Source organism: Petaurus breviceps, unplaced genomic scaffold, assembly GCF_028583685.1.
Source record: "Petaurus breviceps papuanus isolate PSGF00001 unplaced genomic scaffold, PetGlider_PUasm1.0 90752, whole genome shotgun sequence".
Taxonomy (NCBI): Eukaryota; Metazoa; Chordata; class Mammalia; order Diprotodontia; family Petauridae; genus Petaurus; species Petaurus breviceps.
Window position 1 is genome coordinate 10,913,905 of NW_027187336.1, and position 19,003 is coordinate 10,932,907.

Sequence of the window (19,003 nt, forward strand, 5' to 3'; positions counted from 1 at the left end):
GGGGGGGGAACGGTGCATACAGAGGGTACCGTAATGTAGCGTGTAGCGCAGGGGATCACCTTCACTACAGTAGCAATCTCAATAGGGCTTATTTTCGGGGGAGGGCTTATTTTCGAGGAATCTTACACAGAAAGGGGAGGGCTTATTTTTGGGATAGGTCTTATTATTGGGGAAACACGGTAGTAAAAGGTCTTCATGAGTTTCTGTGGCCAAGAAAAACTCATCCCCCGATAATTAGTTTTGTAGTAAGGAACTCCTCTGAATTTAGCTAAGTTGGTCCATAGATGAAAGATGTAGTTTATTGAATGTGATAATATTTACAAAGTGCTTAGAAGAGTGTCAGGCAAATATTAGACTCTTCAAGTTTATTCCCTTCCCCTCCTATTGCCAGGTCCATAGTTGAAGTCTTTATAGCTTGTTAGAATTTGCCTGTTAGGATACCTCTAACAGGATCACCCCCTTACCACAATGAGGCATTAGAGAAAGATAAGAGTAGAGACCTATGTTTATAGGTCAATACATCGATCTGTGATTTGTGTTGGCACCACACCAATGCAAGTTAAAACTCAACTATTATTTAGCAGGTAAGTTTTAGAGAGTTGTCTCAAGCTCATAATAATTTAGTGACCTGTCCATGGTCACACATCTAGCAAATGTCATAGGCAGGTTTTGAAACCAGGTCTTCCTGACTCCAAGTCTCTCCACACTAATTTTCATAACACTTTGTTGCAGCAAGCACCCCAGTGTCCCCAGGGTGCCTGCTCACACAGGTTCTTGGATCTGCTTTGTTAAAGGAAAGCAACTCAAAATGGGTTAACAAGCTTACTTTAATCAGTCAGACCATATATCGTTTACCTTGTTCAGGGCAAAAAGGTCAGCACCCTGAACCTCAAAATATACAGACATAATTATCAAGACAGAAACATCAAGTAGACAGATTTCCAAACTGTCCAACCATTACATCCATACCCAGTCAACATCTGGGTTTCCACATTCTGGGTTTTTCAAAGCCAGGGGACTCTCAACAACGGCTTCCCATAATTCAGATCAAATCACAGAATACTTCTCAAAGTGAGTCCCAAAACAAAGGTACACATCAGGGCTTATATAGCCTTCTCCTGGCTCAGAGAATGTAACAACCTTATTGACTCACTGGCCAATCAAGAAGTATCTACTGAAAAACAAGCCTCCCACCCCAGGCTTCAGGTGCACATTAGCCTAGGGGCAGGGAAGATCTTTAAAATTTACATTCATATTACATTGTATCTACTGAAAAACAAGCCTCCCACCCCAGGCTTCAGGTGCACATTAGCCTAGGGGCAGGGAAGATCTTCAAAATTTACATTCTTAATACACACTTCTGCTAGTTAAAAAAAGAAAAAAAAAATCCCATCACCCAGGTTGATTCATGTATAATGTATATCACTAGACCTCTAAGACAAGTTTATAGTTCACAGATCTACGCGTCATTTGAAAGTATGCTTAATTAAGATCTTTCGATTGGATATCTTATTCAAGTAAAAAAAATTCCCATTCAATGATATCATTTCAATTACATATCCTTTCCCTTTTAATTACCTCTGCCCTTTTCTTTATCCTACTTAGTGCCCAAGTCACAAAGATTCCTACCATTTCCCTGTCCAGTCCTGATCATTTCTGGCTTGCTGACCTTCCCTACCCATCCCTAGCTTATACAATCTGTAGAGAGTCCAAGTGACATCACAAATGACTTATGAGGGTAAGCTAAAGATTGATCTGATCCGATAATATTATACCTTCAATAACTGGCTCTCTGCAGAACAAGAAACTCTCCCACTCTGCCAAGCCTGGCTTCTATTAGGGTCCCTGAGCATCAACCAGTTAAACCTTGGGAAAAATTGGGGAAGGTCTGAAACTCACAACAGGCATCCTGATTCACTCACATTTAACACATCTCAACTGCAATTCCTTCTGAATATCTTTTATTTTCCTTTGCAAGTACCAAATAAAAATGGACGGGGAGGGGGAGGGGAAGGGGAAGGGAGTTCTCTCCTCTGCACAACATGTAAATAAAAATTTTATGATTTATGTTAAGATTTTTACTTTTTCTTTTGTTTTTATAGGCAATCAGGGTTAAGTGACTTATCCAGGATCATACAGCTAGTAAGTGTGTGAGGCTAGGGCAGCTGGGTGATACAGTAAATAAAGCACTGACCCTGGAGTCAGGAGGACCTGAGCTCAATTTTAGTCTCAGACACTTATTAGCTGTGTGACCCTGGGCAAGTTACTTAATCCTGATTTCCTCAAAAAAAAAAAAAAGTAAGTCTCTAATGTCAAATTTGAACTCAGACCCTCCTGACTCCAGGGCCAATGCTCTATCCGCCACAATGCCTAGCTACCCCTACCTTAGGATTTTTACAAAAAAACTCATAGAACAGGAATAAAATGAGTTTAAATTATAACCTGAAGGATTGGAACTAGACTTCTGATCTTCCAAACCACAAGCATGGGGAACACTGGAATGGATTTTAAAAACAACATACATTTGCATATATATGTGAAATCAGGGGTGTGCTGGTAAATGTTGAACAACCAATTCCTCCCCCCCCAAAAAAAAAGTTCACATGAGACACTTTCAAGTTTAAACTACATTATTCACATTTTCACAATCACTTTAAGCCTAGACATTGAATAAAATAATAAATCAGTGTTGATTTACAGCATTTGAAGATTTCTGAGGTGCAAATGCTCACACTGAAAATTTAACAGCTGGCTCTTGAATTGGTATGGCTCCAAACACACAGGCACAGAATCCTGAATGAATGTGACAAAGCTCTTCTATGATGATGACTTTTTCAGCTGATGAAACCACAAGGTTCTGGCTAAGTTTGGATTAGACTGAATCTCCAACAAGTAGATCCATGGACCTTAACCTTCATTCCCTGAAGTTTTGAAACATCTGAACATCTGCAGTGGTTTTGGGAGAATGTCCACAACTCCACTCAGCGACTCCTCTGAAGGAAAGAGTGCTCCAGGAGCTGCATAGCACATGGCCGGTCATGCTGATCCCTGGGAGAAAAAGGAAAAGCTCAGAACGGTGGTTTCCAAGTAACATTTGGTTGTTCAAAAAATGAAGGCGCTTATAAAAATGATCTCTTTGAAACTGAAAAACATAAAATGTAAAATTGAGATATTTACCTACATAAAACCTCAAGACTAAGCCTCTTCCTCCCCCTCCTTCTTCTCTTCTTCAACACTAGAACCTCCTAGTAATGTTGTAAGGTAACCCAAATCACATGCCACCTGATTTAGAGACCACCATTAAGTCACCATTAAACCCCTTTTTATTTGTCTTTGTCTCTATCCTAAATCCTGTAACTGCTTGTAACAGCTTAAAGGCATAGTCCTGGGTAAAAGTGAAACACCCAAAGCTTAAAGATCCCTGCTCCCTTATCTGTCCCTTAAATCAGTACTTCCCTAAATCAGTAAGCCTTGAAATAGTATTTCATATAAGGGTTATGGTGCAAGTGTGCATAGAGATCATGGGGCAAGTCTATCCCATGGAAGAGACCACCCTGTTCTGGGATGCTGACCCAGCAAGGTCCTCCACCCAGACCACTGACCAAGCAGGGTCCCCCACACCCTTCACCCGGAACATGACCCTGACCTGTTCAGGGAATTCCGCTGCCCCTGTGCCCTCCACCCTGTTCTGGGTGGACCCCATCACATGGAGGGTCCCAGTCTTGTACCCTTGGCACCATGATTCCCAAATTAGCCCTGAGCTATAGATCCAACCAATGGCTTCTGTATGTCACTGCTTACACTAGCTCCCCTCCCCAATTGTGGTTTTTGCCTTTATAAGCCTTGTCTGTATCCCAACTCAGGGCTGCCTGATTTGGGTGTATACATCCACATCTAAATTTATTAAAATCCAGATCTCAGCTCTCTCTTATTCTCTTCACAACAGTAACACCTCCGCATTCATATGGCACTTGGTTTCCAAGACACTTTCTTCACAATAACCAAGGGAGGTAATTAACACAGATATAATTTTGTAGATGTCAAGGGATCTCAGAAGTCTTCTAGTTCACTTATGTTTAAGGTGAGGAAACTGAGGACCAAGATCACAAAGTTAATAATAAGAAATCAGACAAAAATTCAAGTGGTCTGACCCTAGAGCCAGAATGCTGAACCAAGATGCCTAGAAAGCATTCACTTAATGAAAACTCCATGAGATCCTTTTACTGTCAAACTTCTGAGAAGTGGTCTAAATGTTTTATCTCTATTTCTTCACCTTTTATTAACTCCTTAATTCCCTACAGTCTGCTTGAAACTATTCTCTGGAAGGGCATCACCAAGCTTTGAATCCATCCTGATCCTCCTAGACCTTGGAAACATTAGACGCCCCTATTCCTTTCTTCTGGAGTCTCTCTCTTCCATCAGCTTCCTTAACATTACACTCTTCCTCCCTTTCAACTTGTCCTCTATTTCTACTTCATGCAAGCCTCTATCTCCCCAAGCACTCCAGGTATTGTTCTTGGGCCCAGATGTTCAGAGGCTTCAGATGGGTGATCATTCACTATATTTAGCCACAGGCAGACACACACGACTCTCAGGCTGGTCCTCTCAGTGCTGTGGCCCTCCAGACTTCCCCCCACCCCACCCTTCCACCTCTAGCTCTGGGAATAGTGATCAAATTAAAACTAGCATCCTTGGAAAGGGCTTGTCAATCAATTGCCCTTGTCACTCCCTCACCACCCTAGTGCTTCCCTCACCAAAATACCCCTCCCTAGCCACCACTCCCCATAGCTAAGTTCCCATCATCACAAATCATGAATCTCCCGAAGTGATCCCATTATTCTAATCAACATATTTCTATTGGAATAGAACCAATAACCATATTTTACTTAATTATAACTTTGAATAGAATGAATTTTGAATGCCTGTCATCACTTCAGGGGAATCATTATTTGGAATTAACTGTGTATGTAGTCTTCATCTATTGGAATATAAACCATTTGAATGGAAGGACTATATTGCTTTTTGAATGGGCATCCCTAGTACGTAGTTAGCATAAGACCTGGAACACAGTAAGCAGTAAGCAGTTCTTCAATCCTTTTTCATTAATTCAGTTGGCTCTTCCTGCTACCCCCAACATAAGACAGTCCTTTCTGCTTTAAGTCTTTTCCTAGGAGAACTCATCTGTTTCCATTTTTTTGACAACCCACTGTGATTATCATTCCTCTCCAGCCATCACCTTTCACCTCCGTCCCAGTGCTGAATCTCCAGCAGTCTACCAGACATTTCCACCAGTAAAGTGTAATGGGAATGCAAATTTGAAAGATCTTCCCTGCCCCTAGGCTAAAGTGCACCTGAAGCCTGGGGTGGGAGGCTTGTTTTTCAGTAGATACTTCTTGATTGGCCAGTGAGTCAACAAGGTTGTTACATTCTCTGAGCCAGGAGAAGGCTATATAAGCCCTGATGTGAAGCTTCATTTTGGGGGCTCACTTTGAGAAGTGTTCTGTGATTTGATATGGATTCTGGGAAGCCGTTGTCTGGAGCCCCCCCCTCCCGGCTTTGAAAAACCCAGATGTTGATTGGGTATGGATGTAATGGCTGGACAGTTTGGAAAGCTGTCTACTTGATCTGTTTCTGTTTTGATAATTCTGCCTGTATACTTTAAAGTTCGGGGTGCTGACCTTTTTCCCCTGAACAAGGTAAACGATATATGTCTGACTGATTAAAGTAAGCTTGTTAACCCATTTTGAGTTGCTTTTCTTTAACAAAGCAGATCCAAGAACCTGTGGTAGCAGCAAACCCTGAGGATGCTTGGGGTCCTTGCCGCTACATAAAGAAGACTGAGCTCTAAATCTTCCTCTCCAGGCAGGACCCCTGCCCCCAACTCAAAATTTTCTGACTCCCAAGGCACCCATTCTATTTTTGAATAGCTCTAATTGTTAAGAAGTTTTGGGGTTTTTTTTTGTTTTGTTTTTGTTTTTTTGCTTTTTGGAGGGCAATTGGGGTTGTGACTCTCCCAAAGTCACATGGCTAGTAAATGTGTCAAGTGTCTGAAGTCACATTTGAACTCAGGTCCTCCTGACTCCAGGGTCAGTGCTCTATTCACTGTGCCACCTAGCCACCCCTGGAAGTTCTTCTTGATTCAAAATCTCCCTCCCTGAAATTTCCATCCACTGGCCCTAGTTCTACTTTCTGGGGACAAACAGAATAAATCTAATCCCTGTTCCACATGAAAGTCCTTCAAACATTGGGAAAAAATGATCACATTTCCCCCTAAAACTCCTCTCATTCAACTGATTTTAGCTGTGTGTCCTTGGCTTAACCTCTTTAGGCCTCAGTTTTCCTCATCTATAAAATGAAAGAATTGGGGGTGGCTAGGTGGCACAGTAAATAGAGCCCTGAAGTCAGGAGGACCTGAGTTCAAATCCGGCCTCAGACACTTAACACAAAAACTAGCTGTGTGACCTTGGGCAAGTAACTTAACCCCAATTGCCCTCCAAAAAGCACAACAAAACTAAACTAAACTAAACTAAAATGAAAGAATTAGATTTGGTCATCTTTAAAGTCACTTTCCAGCCTAACTTTTCTATCCTTTTCCTATTTAGCTACATAATGACTCTCTTCTTGATTTCCTAAGGGAGGGATAACTGTTGGTTTGGGGTTTGGGTGTGGGGAGGGGGGGGAGGGTTGGAGGTAATCTGAGTTAAATGACTTGCCCGGGTTCACACAGCTACTAAGTGTCTGAGGTCAGATTTTAACTCAAGTCCTCCTGACTCCAAGGCAGGTGCCCTATCCACTGAGCCACCTATCCACCCCAAGGATAGTCTTAAAGAGCAGTGACAGGGTTGTTGAGGAAAAAGGGACCTTAATTTGGAATAAGGGAACCTTGTTACTAGTCAAAAGTCTGCCACGTACTTGTTGTGTGACCTTATGGAAGTCACTTAACATTCATATGATGAGGTGCAGGCTCTGGGAACCCCCTTGAGCTCTGATTGAATCATCCCATTTGATGAGGTATTTGCATGAGGCTATAAGCCTTTCATTGTGGCTCTGCCCAAACCTTAGTTACTAGCTTGGCCTTGCATTGTCCATCTCCTTCTCACCCTTGAGTCTATCAAAATATCTATACTCAAATCTACTGTCACCTGACCTCATTAACTCCTCCTGAAGACCCTCCCCAAACTCCTTCTCTAGACCACCCCTAGATTCCTCCCACAACCTTTCTGTATATAAGATCCCTTCTTGTTTCCACGCAGTGTGAGCACCATAGAATTTTCCAATACAAGCGTTACAGATACTGAGGCTCCTTAAGAGTCTATCCAGTATAGCGAACTTTTAATAAACTTTGCTTTTCTTTGGCTGAAAGAAGACTTGAGTCAAATTCATCTGGCAGGACCCAGCATGTTGGTATTTGGGGTCTCGTGCACCCCTAGCCTAAACCTCATCACATGCACCACTCTTTCCTCATCAGTAAATGAGGGTTTGGGACTAGATGATGCCCAAATTTCCTTCCAGCTCTAAGTCTATACAAATTAAGATCAAATGAAAAATTAATGCCAACTATTGTTGAATGAAGTAAGACCAGGAAAACAAAAGACAAAATATCTACAACTATATAAATGCAAAGAATATTTTTTAAAAAGAAATGCTGGGTGATTAGCATGACTAAGCTTGGATCCCAAAAAGAGTTGAGAAAATGTACATCTTTCTCTTCTTTGCAAAGGTGAGGGACTACGGGTGTAAAACACTACATATCCTCTCAGAATTATAGGATCCTAGTTCTAAAACTAAAAGAGACCTCAGGGGGCATCTAATGCAATCCCCTCATGTTGCAGTTGAGGAAACTGAGGCACAGAGAGGGTAAAGGAATTATTCTATAGTACATAAGTAGTATGTGTTGGTTAGTTTTGCTGAACTACTTTTCCCCCCTCTTTGTTCTTTGTTACAATACACGGCAAAGGAATATATTGGAAAATGCAGATGATATGAAAAACAATAGATACCAATAAAAATTTAAAAATTTTTGCAAAAAAAGTCCTTTTGATATGCACAAACAAGCAAAAAAAAAATCCTCCATATTTCCTGGGTTTTATCCTCTGTCATTACCCAAACTTCTTACCTGGTTAAACAAACACGTACAAAGTCTGCTGCATTTTCTGAAAAGTGGTCTGGTAAAGAAGGCATTAGCCCTCTATGAGTGCCAATGTAGAACATTGCTGCCATCCTGTCCATAGAAGCTAAAGGTGGTTTCCCTGTGGCCATCTCAAACACAGTGCAGCCAATACTCCAGATGTCTGACTTCCTTCCATAGCCGGATTCATTGATGACTTCAGGTGCCATCCAATATGGTGTCCCATGCATAGATTTCAGCATATCACTATGAGTGCCTGTTAAACTCACATAGGCTAAACGCCTGGCGCATCCAAAGTCAATCAGCTTTATTATTCCAGTTGGCATGAGCATAACATTATTCCCTTTGATGTCTCTGTGCACCACACAGTTCTCATGCAAATAGGCTACGCCTTGGAGAATTTGCTTGGTGTATTTGGAGAGCACCATCTCAGGCAACGGCCCAAAACGGTTTATAATACTAGAAATGGAGCCACCAGGAACAAATTCCATGAAAATACTTACAAGGTTCTTTTCCAAGCATGTTCCCAAGTAGGTCACAATATTGACATGTTTCAGTACCTTGAGCAAGTCTACTTCTTCTTGGAGTTTCTGATATTCTCTCTCATTAGCTACTTGATCAGAGGTATCCAAAGCTACTTGTTTGACAGCTATAAGTTGGCCCTGACTTGTAAGACCACAGTACACCTAGAAATAAGCCAAATATCAATCATTAAGCATGAACCTCCCAATATTTGGGTATTTTGATGAGCCCCATCAATAAGCATTTACTTACTAAATTCCAAGCACTGAACTCATCTCTCAGCCTTCTCTTCCTTCCCCCTCAATCTCAAGCTAACCTGAATTCAAAGTCTTTAAGGAAAATGCAACTTAAATTATTCCAATTAATTGCAGCTGGGGCTAAGGTTGGAGGGGAAATCTGAATTTATACAGAATATAAACTATTATTAAATACTATAAACAGTATATACAAATATAAAACATATATATACATATGTATATATAGGCATATACATATGTATATATGTATATATACATATATATGTATATACATGTGTATATATACATATACATATATAAAACATATATACAGATGGTGTCTATCTACTCTGTATTTGTTATTCAATTTATTAAGAATTATTTACCCACATCTCTAGTGTATGTAACAAGAAGCAGGAAAAGGCAATTAAGAACCAGCAGTGTCAAATAAAGGAAACATTTTTCATCCTTATCTCCCTTTCTGTTCTCCAAAAAAGCAAATATTAATTCAAGCAGTTCATGTTAGAGGGCTCTATTTCCTTCCTGGATCTATCAACTGCTGGCACAGGTACAAACAATAGAAAAACAAAAAATCCCAAAGGTGAAGTCAAGAATGAAGTCTTGTAACAGACTTTGATGTATTCAATTTGCCCTTTGCCCTTTGATGTAGTCAATTCAACTCAACAGGCACTTATTAAGTACCTACTACAAGCCACTATGTTAGTTACTGGGGATATAAAAACAAGAAACAGTTCCTCCATCCAAGCTTTATACTGGGCAGTCTGTGCCCAAGACCTCAAATAGATGGTGAATTGCCAAGGGATTATTAATTGTGAATAAGGAAATGCCACAAGGGGGTCCCTCTGGGTAGTGTGGAGTGGGGGCAGGCACACACATTTCTTTGGATATTTTCCATAAAAGACCACAGCGATGGCAGCAAGTGAGGAGTAATGCTTCAATTACACTTCAATAAGGCACAGAAAATACAGAGACCGTCGTGGGGGCAAAGGGAGTATAGAGGTAGAGGAATGGGGGATGGGGTGATAGAGAGAGAGGTAGGCAGTGGAGGAAAAAGAATGGGGATGGGTAGGAGCAAAGGATCACTTATGTACCTGTGGATCAGAGTTGGGAGCACTCAGGTAGCATGGACCTATAACAGATTGGAGGAGTGCTTGGAGGGGAGAGAGCAGAAGTTTGGGGGTCTCATTTTTATATAGTTATATAGACTAACTCTTATCTGTGCTACCTTAGGGTTAGTTCATTAATATATCTACCTTATCTCAAAATTATTAGTAATACCTTAGGATTTGTTCATTTTCTTGGGTTCTGCCAGTCTTACTAAGTATATCTAGAGTTTATCTGAGGCTTATAGATCAGGGACAGTTAACTGGATGGAGGGACCCTTACAGTAAAGCCTAGTTGGCTTCCCTCCTGATTTAGCAGAATCTCAGGATGTGGACTTAGTTAATACATGAGACAGTTACCAGTGGCTCCTGTGCTCCCCTAATTTATGAGACAATTTGCAAGTAACAGTTATGCTTCCTTAATTTATAGGACAGTCTGTAAGTGATTAAGTTCCCCTTTGCAATCTTACTTCCTACTATTGTTACTTTATATTAACTACTTGCAAACTTCCTGTACCAACTAGAAGATGGGGTAGGGGTGAAGGTGTCAGGGGACCAGAACAAGATATAATTTAATACAGTCTGGTGAACAAGATTTTCGGAGTCAAAAGGAATAAGACTTTGGGAGGACCTCAGACAGACAAAAAGAAAATCACTGAGCTGCACTGCTTGGGCACAATGGCGCCTTGCCCACTTCTCTTATATTTCTTCCTTTTAACTCAGTAGCCAGAGTAAAAGGGCCGGTATAAGGCTGCACTGTTTCTGCTTTTCTAAGCTGCTTCCAGATTTCCTCAGAATTGAGAAGCTGGGATCATTGATAGGGTTATTGACAGTAGCTGCCCACTTCCCCCATTTTCCACAGATCAACTACCATTCTGTCCAGATTGTGATAACACTGTAATAAGGGGAGTTGATTATCTGTTCCATATTTTACAAAGGTTAAAGAAGCATTTTCTGAAATTTTCACTTTGCCAGGCACCAACTATCTGACATCTGAAATGACAACACATTTCTTGTGTTACTTGTAACTCACCGTGCCATATGCACCCTTTCCAAGGATTTCACCTTTGGTCCATAGAATAGGCTCTTCATGCTTTAAACTGTTTTCAGAAAGTGGCTTTTCATTCAAACTGAAGATAGGCTTTTCCTTGTCAGAGAGCCAGAAATTGTTACTGTACTTCTGGCAAAGCAAAGTAAAAGAAAAAAAATCATTATAATATACAACTAGGACTGAAGCAGAGGGAGATGCCTCCCTAACTTTTGCTTCAGGAACATGTTCTGTGACAGATTTCTTCAAAATCTGTGATGCTTTATTATAATTCTGGCCATGTGGATTTCCCAAACGGTGACCAGGCAAGATTTTTTGAGAACTTGCTTCTGATTTATTAGTTGTATTTATTTTGAGGCACACTTAGTTTAAGGGGTCCATTGTCTGTCTGTTTGTGTTGCATGAATGAAAGGCAAAGCACTATGGTAGAAAGAACACTGATGAGCAGAGCTTGGTTCAAGTTCTTCATCTATACTGGGCAAAAATCACTTCATGCCTAGCATTCTTGTCTAGACATAAGGCTTCTTAAACTTTTCTACTCACAACCCCTTTTCCCCTTGCAGCAGCATTCACTGGTGTTGCATGGCCAGAACCAAGACCGCAGTGAAGCTGTGAGATTCAACACAGGAAAGCACTGCCAGAAACACCTCAGATTCATTAAGTGTTTGATTTTGAATCAATTTTTTATCATTGTGCATTCAGAAAACTTTTACTGTTGCCAAATATTTTGTGACCCCATGTGGAGTCTTGACACATAGTTTAAGAAGCATTGGTCTACAGCATAGGAATACTACTACTCACCTTTCACTGGATTGATATAACATGTATGAAAGCACAGACTATGTAAACAAGACTTCTAAAAAGTATTATTGCCTGTGAGAGCATGATATTCCCATTCAGCTGCAATTTTAACCAAAAGACAAATCTGCAGTCGTTGCAAGCAAAAGGGCCTGTATATATGTGTACGAGGAGATTAAGCCTCTATATGTATGTCTAGATGTGTGATTTGGGCCAAGTTGTTTCCCCTTAATGGGCCTCAGTTTCATCTATCATATGAGGAGTTTGGGTTTCTTAAGAAATGGTTCTTAACCTTTTTTGTATTAGGGACTCCTTGAAAGTCTGGGGAAGCCTTTTCACCCCTTCTCAGAGTAAAATAGATAGGATTACAAAGGAAACCTATTGTTAAAATGCAAGTATCAGAATTTTCTAAAAAATACTTGTGTGGACCCCAGGTTAAGAATGTCTAGAATGTGATCTCCAAGGCCCCTTTGTGATAATAATGGCAATTAAAGATTCCCCTGTATTGGCTTAGTTTTCAAATTGATTGTGTTAAAACCCAGAGCTTGTTAATCCCACCTGTGGGATAGACTTGTTGATGTGAAAAGAGAGTCCTGAACTGGGAGGAGCTGGTGACGTAGATTTGGAGAGACACAAGAGAGAGGCAGAAGAACTTTTTGGAAGCAGCACCTCCTGGAGGCAGAGAGAGACTGAGAGAATTGCTGGGGGCCACTTTGAATTGCCCTGGACTTTTGAGACCTGCCCCCTGAGCTGCCAAGGACTGAGGAGACTGTTTTGCTGGTACTTTGTCTGTCTGTTTTGATGTTGTTTTGCCAGATTTGTCCACTGGTGAAAGTCCTGTTGTTGAAGAAGTCCTGGAACCTGGCTGTTGGTTAAGAGCTCCTGAGACTGTCCTGCAGACAGAGAGTGAATACTGTCCACTGGTGAAGGACAGTGCTGTTGTTGCAGGGGTCTGGGAAGCTTTCTGTTGGTTCAGAAGCCCTGAAGAAGGATTTTCTTGTTATATGTTTACAGAAATCCTGGGAGAGGGTTTTGCTAATGTTTTCAGGGGTTCTAGGACTGTTCTACAGACAGAGGATGAATTAATGAAGGGACTGGCAATGTATCTTGTGGCCTTGCTAAGCCTTGTCTCCCCAGGAACTAAGATTGCTGAGAACTTGCCTCTTGTCAAGATGAAGAAAAGACCTCCATTTGGGTAATAAGTGCTGTGCTTAAACTTGCTGTAACTCTGGGGTAGATTCAATTGTGATCCAGGGGTGGGGAACTTTTGACCTTTTTGTGTTCTATGGTTGAACAAATGAATGTACTTTACTTAGATTGGAAACTAATCTCCATTTGAGAAGAGCAGCTTTGTGGTGGACTAAATGAAGGTACAGCCTAGGGGTGGAGTAGTATTTAGAACAGGGACTTTGTAATTGATTGAATGATTGGAAGGTCCAGGGGTGGGGTAGTACTTGGAGATTATTTAATCACACTTAGTAAATTCTGTATTTTGAATGATGTCATGTTTTGATCTTCTCTGTTCTTGATTTGTCACTGAATAAAATAAAATAAAATAAAATAAAATAAAATGGAGAGCACCTACGCTGGTATTTTGAACCTTGGGAAGATGCCTTTCCTTGGCATTACATTACACCCTTCTAGGCCTAAAACACCACACTCCACTTTATAGCAATGCATAGCTTCGTACATCTGTCCTGTGTCTCAAAGTATCACAACTTCATAGTCTGGAGGGAGACTTACGTTCTTTATAAACTTTCCCATTATAACACACATGCTCCAAATACATTAACATACATGCAGGCTTTTGGGATTGCCATTTCTGTCCAGATCTGTGATTTTAGCAGTGTGGAGAACTTCTGGTAGGCAAACTTCCTCCACTGATGCAGACCGGCAACTTCTCTGTAACACTTACTTCTTAGGGAGTTACCTGGTGCACAGTCACCAGATGACAAGGTCATAATCTACTTTTCTCTCCTTCCACTAGAGAAAGTATGGTAGAGCAGAAAAGGTGCTAGATTTAGAGCCACAAATTCCATTTCTGCCACTTAACTGTATGAAACTGAGCAAGTCACTTAACCACTCTGGGCATCAGTTTCCTCAACTGCAAAATCAGTATGGTAGAAGAAATAAAAGATCTTTAAGGTCCTTTCTATCTTAAAATCAATGGTCCTAATTTTGTGTATGTTTTGTTTTTAAGTCTGGAGCATGTTAAAGAAGAAAGAGTGCTAGATTTGGACTCAGAAAACTTCAATTCAAGTCAGGTTTTGACATTTACTACCCCGGCTCTCCACTCTTGACCTACCTTAATTACTGGTCAGCCATTGGCAAGAAAGGGTCTGGGGAAGCCTTCCTGGAGCTAGGGCTTTGGGGCACTCAACCTGTCTCACCATATGGTAGGAACTGCTCTAAAAAGGTTTTTAAGGAGGAAAGGATTATCTATGTGACATTGGACTAGTCCCTTTACATCGAATTTGAAAGTTAGAAGAGGGTTGTTTTTTTTTTTTTTTTTTTGCTGTTGCTTTGCTTTGTTTTGTTTTATTTTTGTCCAGCTATTGCTAGACCACCAAATAAAAGAACATCAAAATGTGGACATTTTGTTTCAGTACTTGCTTCATCATTTCATTCATGGAGGTGCATTACTATGTAAGATGGATATGGTGTGTAAATTGAGATTTTCACATCAACATTTTAGAGATGGTTTATCTTCATTTAGGATTGACCTCTAATTGTCAGTGGTTCTTAACAAACTGACTTCAAGATTCTTTTCCTCTCAACCTCATTAAGTTGATGATTGGTGAAAAATGCTTAAGTGTATCAGGAAAGTATCTTACTTAAAGGAACCAGGCAGTGAATATAGCACATATGATCTTTCCATTATTTACTTAGTTGAGTTTTTTGTTTGTTTGAGACTGGATCACCCTATCTTTCTAGGCCAGAAGTACAGACTCTATTCACAACCTGATCCCATTGCTGATCAGCGTGGAAACTTTGACCTCCTCCATTTATGATGTAAGATGGTTCAACCCTCTTTAGGCAGCAGCATGGTGCTACCACTCCCTCTCAATACCTGTAATGGTACCAGACTTAGTATGTATATCTGATTGATCTTAGTCCAACTAGAGCTCAGAATTCCTGAGCTCAATGAATTCACAACCCTCAACCTTCCCCATATCAGGGATTACAGGCATGTGTCACCACACACAGCATGTTTAATTTATAAATTCAGGCTTTCATTCAGGTTTTACAAAATGAAATACAAAAGTCAGAAAACCAATTAAAAAAAAACTAGGGTTCAAAATTCAGTAATAACACTTCCCTTTTTGGAGTCTTAGCTTTACCCTTATGTTATTAATAGGGTGATCTAAGAACATGTAAATGCTACTCTCAAGTGGCCAGCATATATCATCTTCTCAAAAAAAAAAGTGTTGTGTGTTTGTTTTATGGTGTCCCTTGATCTCTAAGGAAGTAGCTAAATAGCACATTGGTAGGGAACCAGACTTGGAATCAGGAAAACCTGACTTCAAATGCAGCCTCAAACACTTAACCTGTGTTACTCTGGGGGCAAGTCACAAAATTTCTTTCTGACTCAGTTTCCTCTTCTATAAAATAAAATAATAATAGCACCTACCTCCCAGGATTGTTATTAGGATAAAATATTTGTAAAGTGCTTTGCAAATCTCAAAGCATCATATACAAGCTAGCTTGACTGTTATACAATATATGCAATGGTCTGACTATTCTAGAATGTTAATCCAAAATTATATTTTAACACATTGTGATCTTGTTCTTATTTAAGATTCTATAAATCTTATTTCTCAAACCTTGGGGGAAATCATGTTGGAAGACACTGGGGACTATGGCAGTTTGAAAGTTAGAAATAGCTTGGATATATACATTAATGTTAAATTCAATAAAATTGTTTCTGGCAGACTTGAGCCTAAATCATAGAGTACAGTATTAGTATTAATATTTTTTTCTTCAATGCTGTCTATGTCCTCTGAACCCCTAAAGCACTTACTCAGTAATCATTCATCTGGCAGCTAATCACATGGTGTCTTGTAGCATGTCTTGTACTGCTATAGCTAGTATAACTAGGGCCTAATTAGTGAGAATTCACTGAAATGGTCTCAAAATTGTACTGCATAGTTAAAACTTCAAATAATGCCAATTTGAATGCATTTCATTCTCTCCAATCAGGATCTGGCTGTAGTTGTTTATCTATTGCACTGTTATTCACATTTTTACTAAATTTCTTTTTAACTGCTTGAAAGCAGGGAATATACTTACATTCCAAACAAAATCCCCACACTGTACATATAATAGATACTTGGTAAATATTTGTTGATTGGTCAAACATATTAATGCTTTAACAATTAGATACACTGTTGAGTAAAATCATAATCTATTCACAGTGATACTTTGAATTTAATTTCCATGCAATGTTATACCTGGATTTTGAGTTTTGTTGTTTCTTTATCAAGGTCCTGGAAGGTATTTCCTCTTCCACTGATGGTTGGGTTTTGTGTTGCAGCATTTGTGTCATCCGTCACCATTTGCCAGGAGCTTGTGCCTTTCTCATCAAGAGCTAATAGTTCTGCCGCTAAACAACCTAGTAATTCATCTGTCACTTGTTCATTATTTTCAGAGTCCAGAGTATCCATGGAAATTGAGCTTGTAACACTTAGAGTTTTTTCAGAATTCTCATATGTTATTGACTTATTTACTAAACTGCTGTCTTTTATTGAATGTGACCAGTTTGGGCTCAGAGGTGACTGAGAAGATACACTTTTTGATCTCTCTGGAAAAGAGAAAGCACTCAGTGCTTGAAGTTCACTGGAAACTATGTTATCTCTTGAAGTCTCAGAAAAAGTCTGGTTGACTTTCAGATTTTCATCTGGACTCTCCATATTGAATCTCTCTTGTAACATAGACTTAGTGGTATCCTCCTGAGTTGGCCTTAGCCAAATATTCACTGAAGTTACAGATTTGGTCTGATACTTCTCTTCAAGCTCATGCAGATCTCTGAGGCTTGTGGCAAGTATCTCACTGGGGGAATGGCCTTCATCACTTAAGGGTTGTTCCACAGAAACTTTTTCCACACTGCACAAATCTGACCTATGGGTGGGTTCGTTCTGTGTTCGGTATGCAGCAAGGTCCTCTGGAGACTGAATGGAATTAAAGAGCTGAGTTCCATCTTTGTGAGAAGGAGAGGTATTTCCTGAAGATTTCATATGCCAATCAGGTTCTGAAATGACATCATTTTCCATATTTTCTGTGACACCTGTTGTTGACTTGTGGTTTTTTTCTTTTGAAATTAAACTTTTCTGCTTTTGTTTAATGCCAAGAGAACTCTTTGGAGGTTTTGTATGTCCCTTTTTCTGGGAAATCTTTATTCTACCATTGCCATTTCTTTCATTATGTGTGAAACGACATTTGTTCGAAAGACATCTTCCAGCTGGAGCAGAACTTGTTTCCCTGTAGAATTTGTTTTCCTGACGCCCAGCTTCTCTGACATGACAATATACTGGAGTCCCAAACATTTCATAAATTCCTGGTCCTTTGTCAGTCGAATTGATTTCCTTGAACATATCACTATATTTCAGGTCCAAAAAATTAAATTTTGACTTTGCTGGAGGAACAGAAGCAGGAGCAGTAGTCTTTTTTGGTTGAGAATTTTTGCAGATACAGGGAAATCCTTGCCTTTGGGGTTTCAAAGCATGGGGGTCAAACGTTTTCTCCTCTGTGTGTGGCCCTCTCCTTTGAAGTTTGGTTGACTGTCTGGGCTTGGACTCATCAAGCCCTAAAGTGGGAAACACTTGCCTTTTCATGCTTGCTTTCTGGACAGTGGGTTTGATGGAACCTTCAATAGAAATTAGGTGTCTCTGAGATGTCCTGCTGTTCATCTTTGGCTTTGAATCCAGTTTCTTCCTGTAGGTCTTCATCCTGCATTTGTCATTTTCTTGGTGAGCAAGTCTATGGAAGGTGCTGCTACTGCCATGAAGAGTACTCTTTCTCTTTGAGAGACCCTGTTTGGCCAAGGCTGGTTCTCTAGGGCATTCATTTCCAGGAAAAGTAATGCAGACAAGAGGTACCATTTCACTCATTTCTGTTCCTGTTGTTTCTGATTCTGCCACTTTTGTGTATGTCTCTCTGCCCATGTGGTTTTTGGATAGTCTTGCTGTAGGGTCAGGAGTGATAACAATGGGAATGGTTGTAAAGACAAGTTCTGAAATATCATTATGCTCACATGTCTCATCTGTATGCTCTGATGTACTCTTCAGATTGGGAAGCTCATTTCCAGAATCTTCACTCTGGCCTTGTGTCATTATTGAAGGGTTAACTTCTTGGAGCTTGCGCTGAGTGACGTGAATCATTCCTTTATCTTGTTCATGGTTCCTACTCCTTAAATTATGTTGATTTCTTGATGTTGTGCAATGAGTATTTCCCTCTTCACTATCTCTTATTCTACCATCATGGGAATCAATCTCTTTGTCTTTGTAAATATTGTCTTCTTTTAAAATGTCCTCATTCTCAAAGGATGCCCATAACAGACATTTTTCAAAATGAGAATCTTCAAGTTGGACACCATCTTCAGTTTTCCTATGTTTTAGATTTCCTTCCTTTTCCATATGCTCTTTTAAACCCTCACCTAATGAATGCCAATGATCCTTCTGAAAAGAGCACATATTCCTAGACCAAATGGAATTGTAACTGTCAGATGTTCTGAGACTATGGTCCATAAAGACTTTAGACTGGGTTTGTTGCAATTTATTTGATAACTGAAAGCCATAAGATTGGCTGGTGGGTTCTATGACACTAGGCATAGGACATATGGTGCTTGTAATATGTCTTTCTGTTTTTTCAAGAAGAATTTTCTTATTTTCTAGAAGAACAGGTTGACTCGACCCAGTAGGCAAGAATGATAGTTGTGGTAAGGGAAACTAGAAGAAAAGAGTGAAAGTTCTGATGAATATCAAAATGTTAAATGGCAATAATTACATATTCCATGGTCCTAAGTTAACACCAACCAGAATGTTTTTTGGTCAGTGGTACCTTCTAGAATTGTGCAACAATGGCCAAAATACTAGGATCTACAATAGATTCCAGCTTTTATAATTAGAATCTCTAATTTTTAATCTTTTTA

General features: G+C 39.9%; 1 protein-coding gene across 1 annotated transcript in view; it reads right to left on the reverse strand.

The window, feature by feature from the left end:
- Window positions 1–2,981: 2,981 nt before the first annotated feature.
- The window catches only part of MAP3K19 (mitogen-activated protein kinase kinase kinase 19), a 60,509-nt gene continuing 44,487 nt past the window's right edge, over window positions 2,982–19,003 (reverse strand). Inside the window, exons 7-10 of the mRNA XM_069067820.1 lie at window positions 16,308–18,800; window positions 11,044–11,190; window positions 8,117–8,814; window positions 2,982–3,048 (exon numbers count right to left, since the gene is read on the reverse strand). Of these exons, the coding sequence (XP_068923921.1) occupies window positions 2,982–3,048; window positions 8,117–8,814; window positions 11,044–11,190; window positions 16,308–18,800 (3,405 nt within the window). The remainder of the gene's footprint in view (window positions 3,049–8,116; window positions 8,815–11,043; window positions 11,191–16,307; window positions 18,801–19,003) is intronic.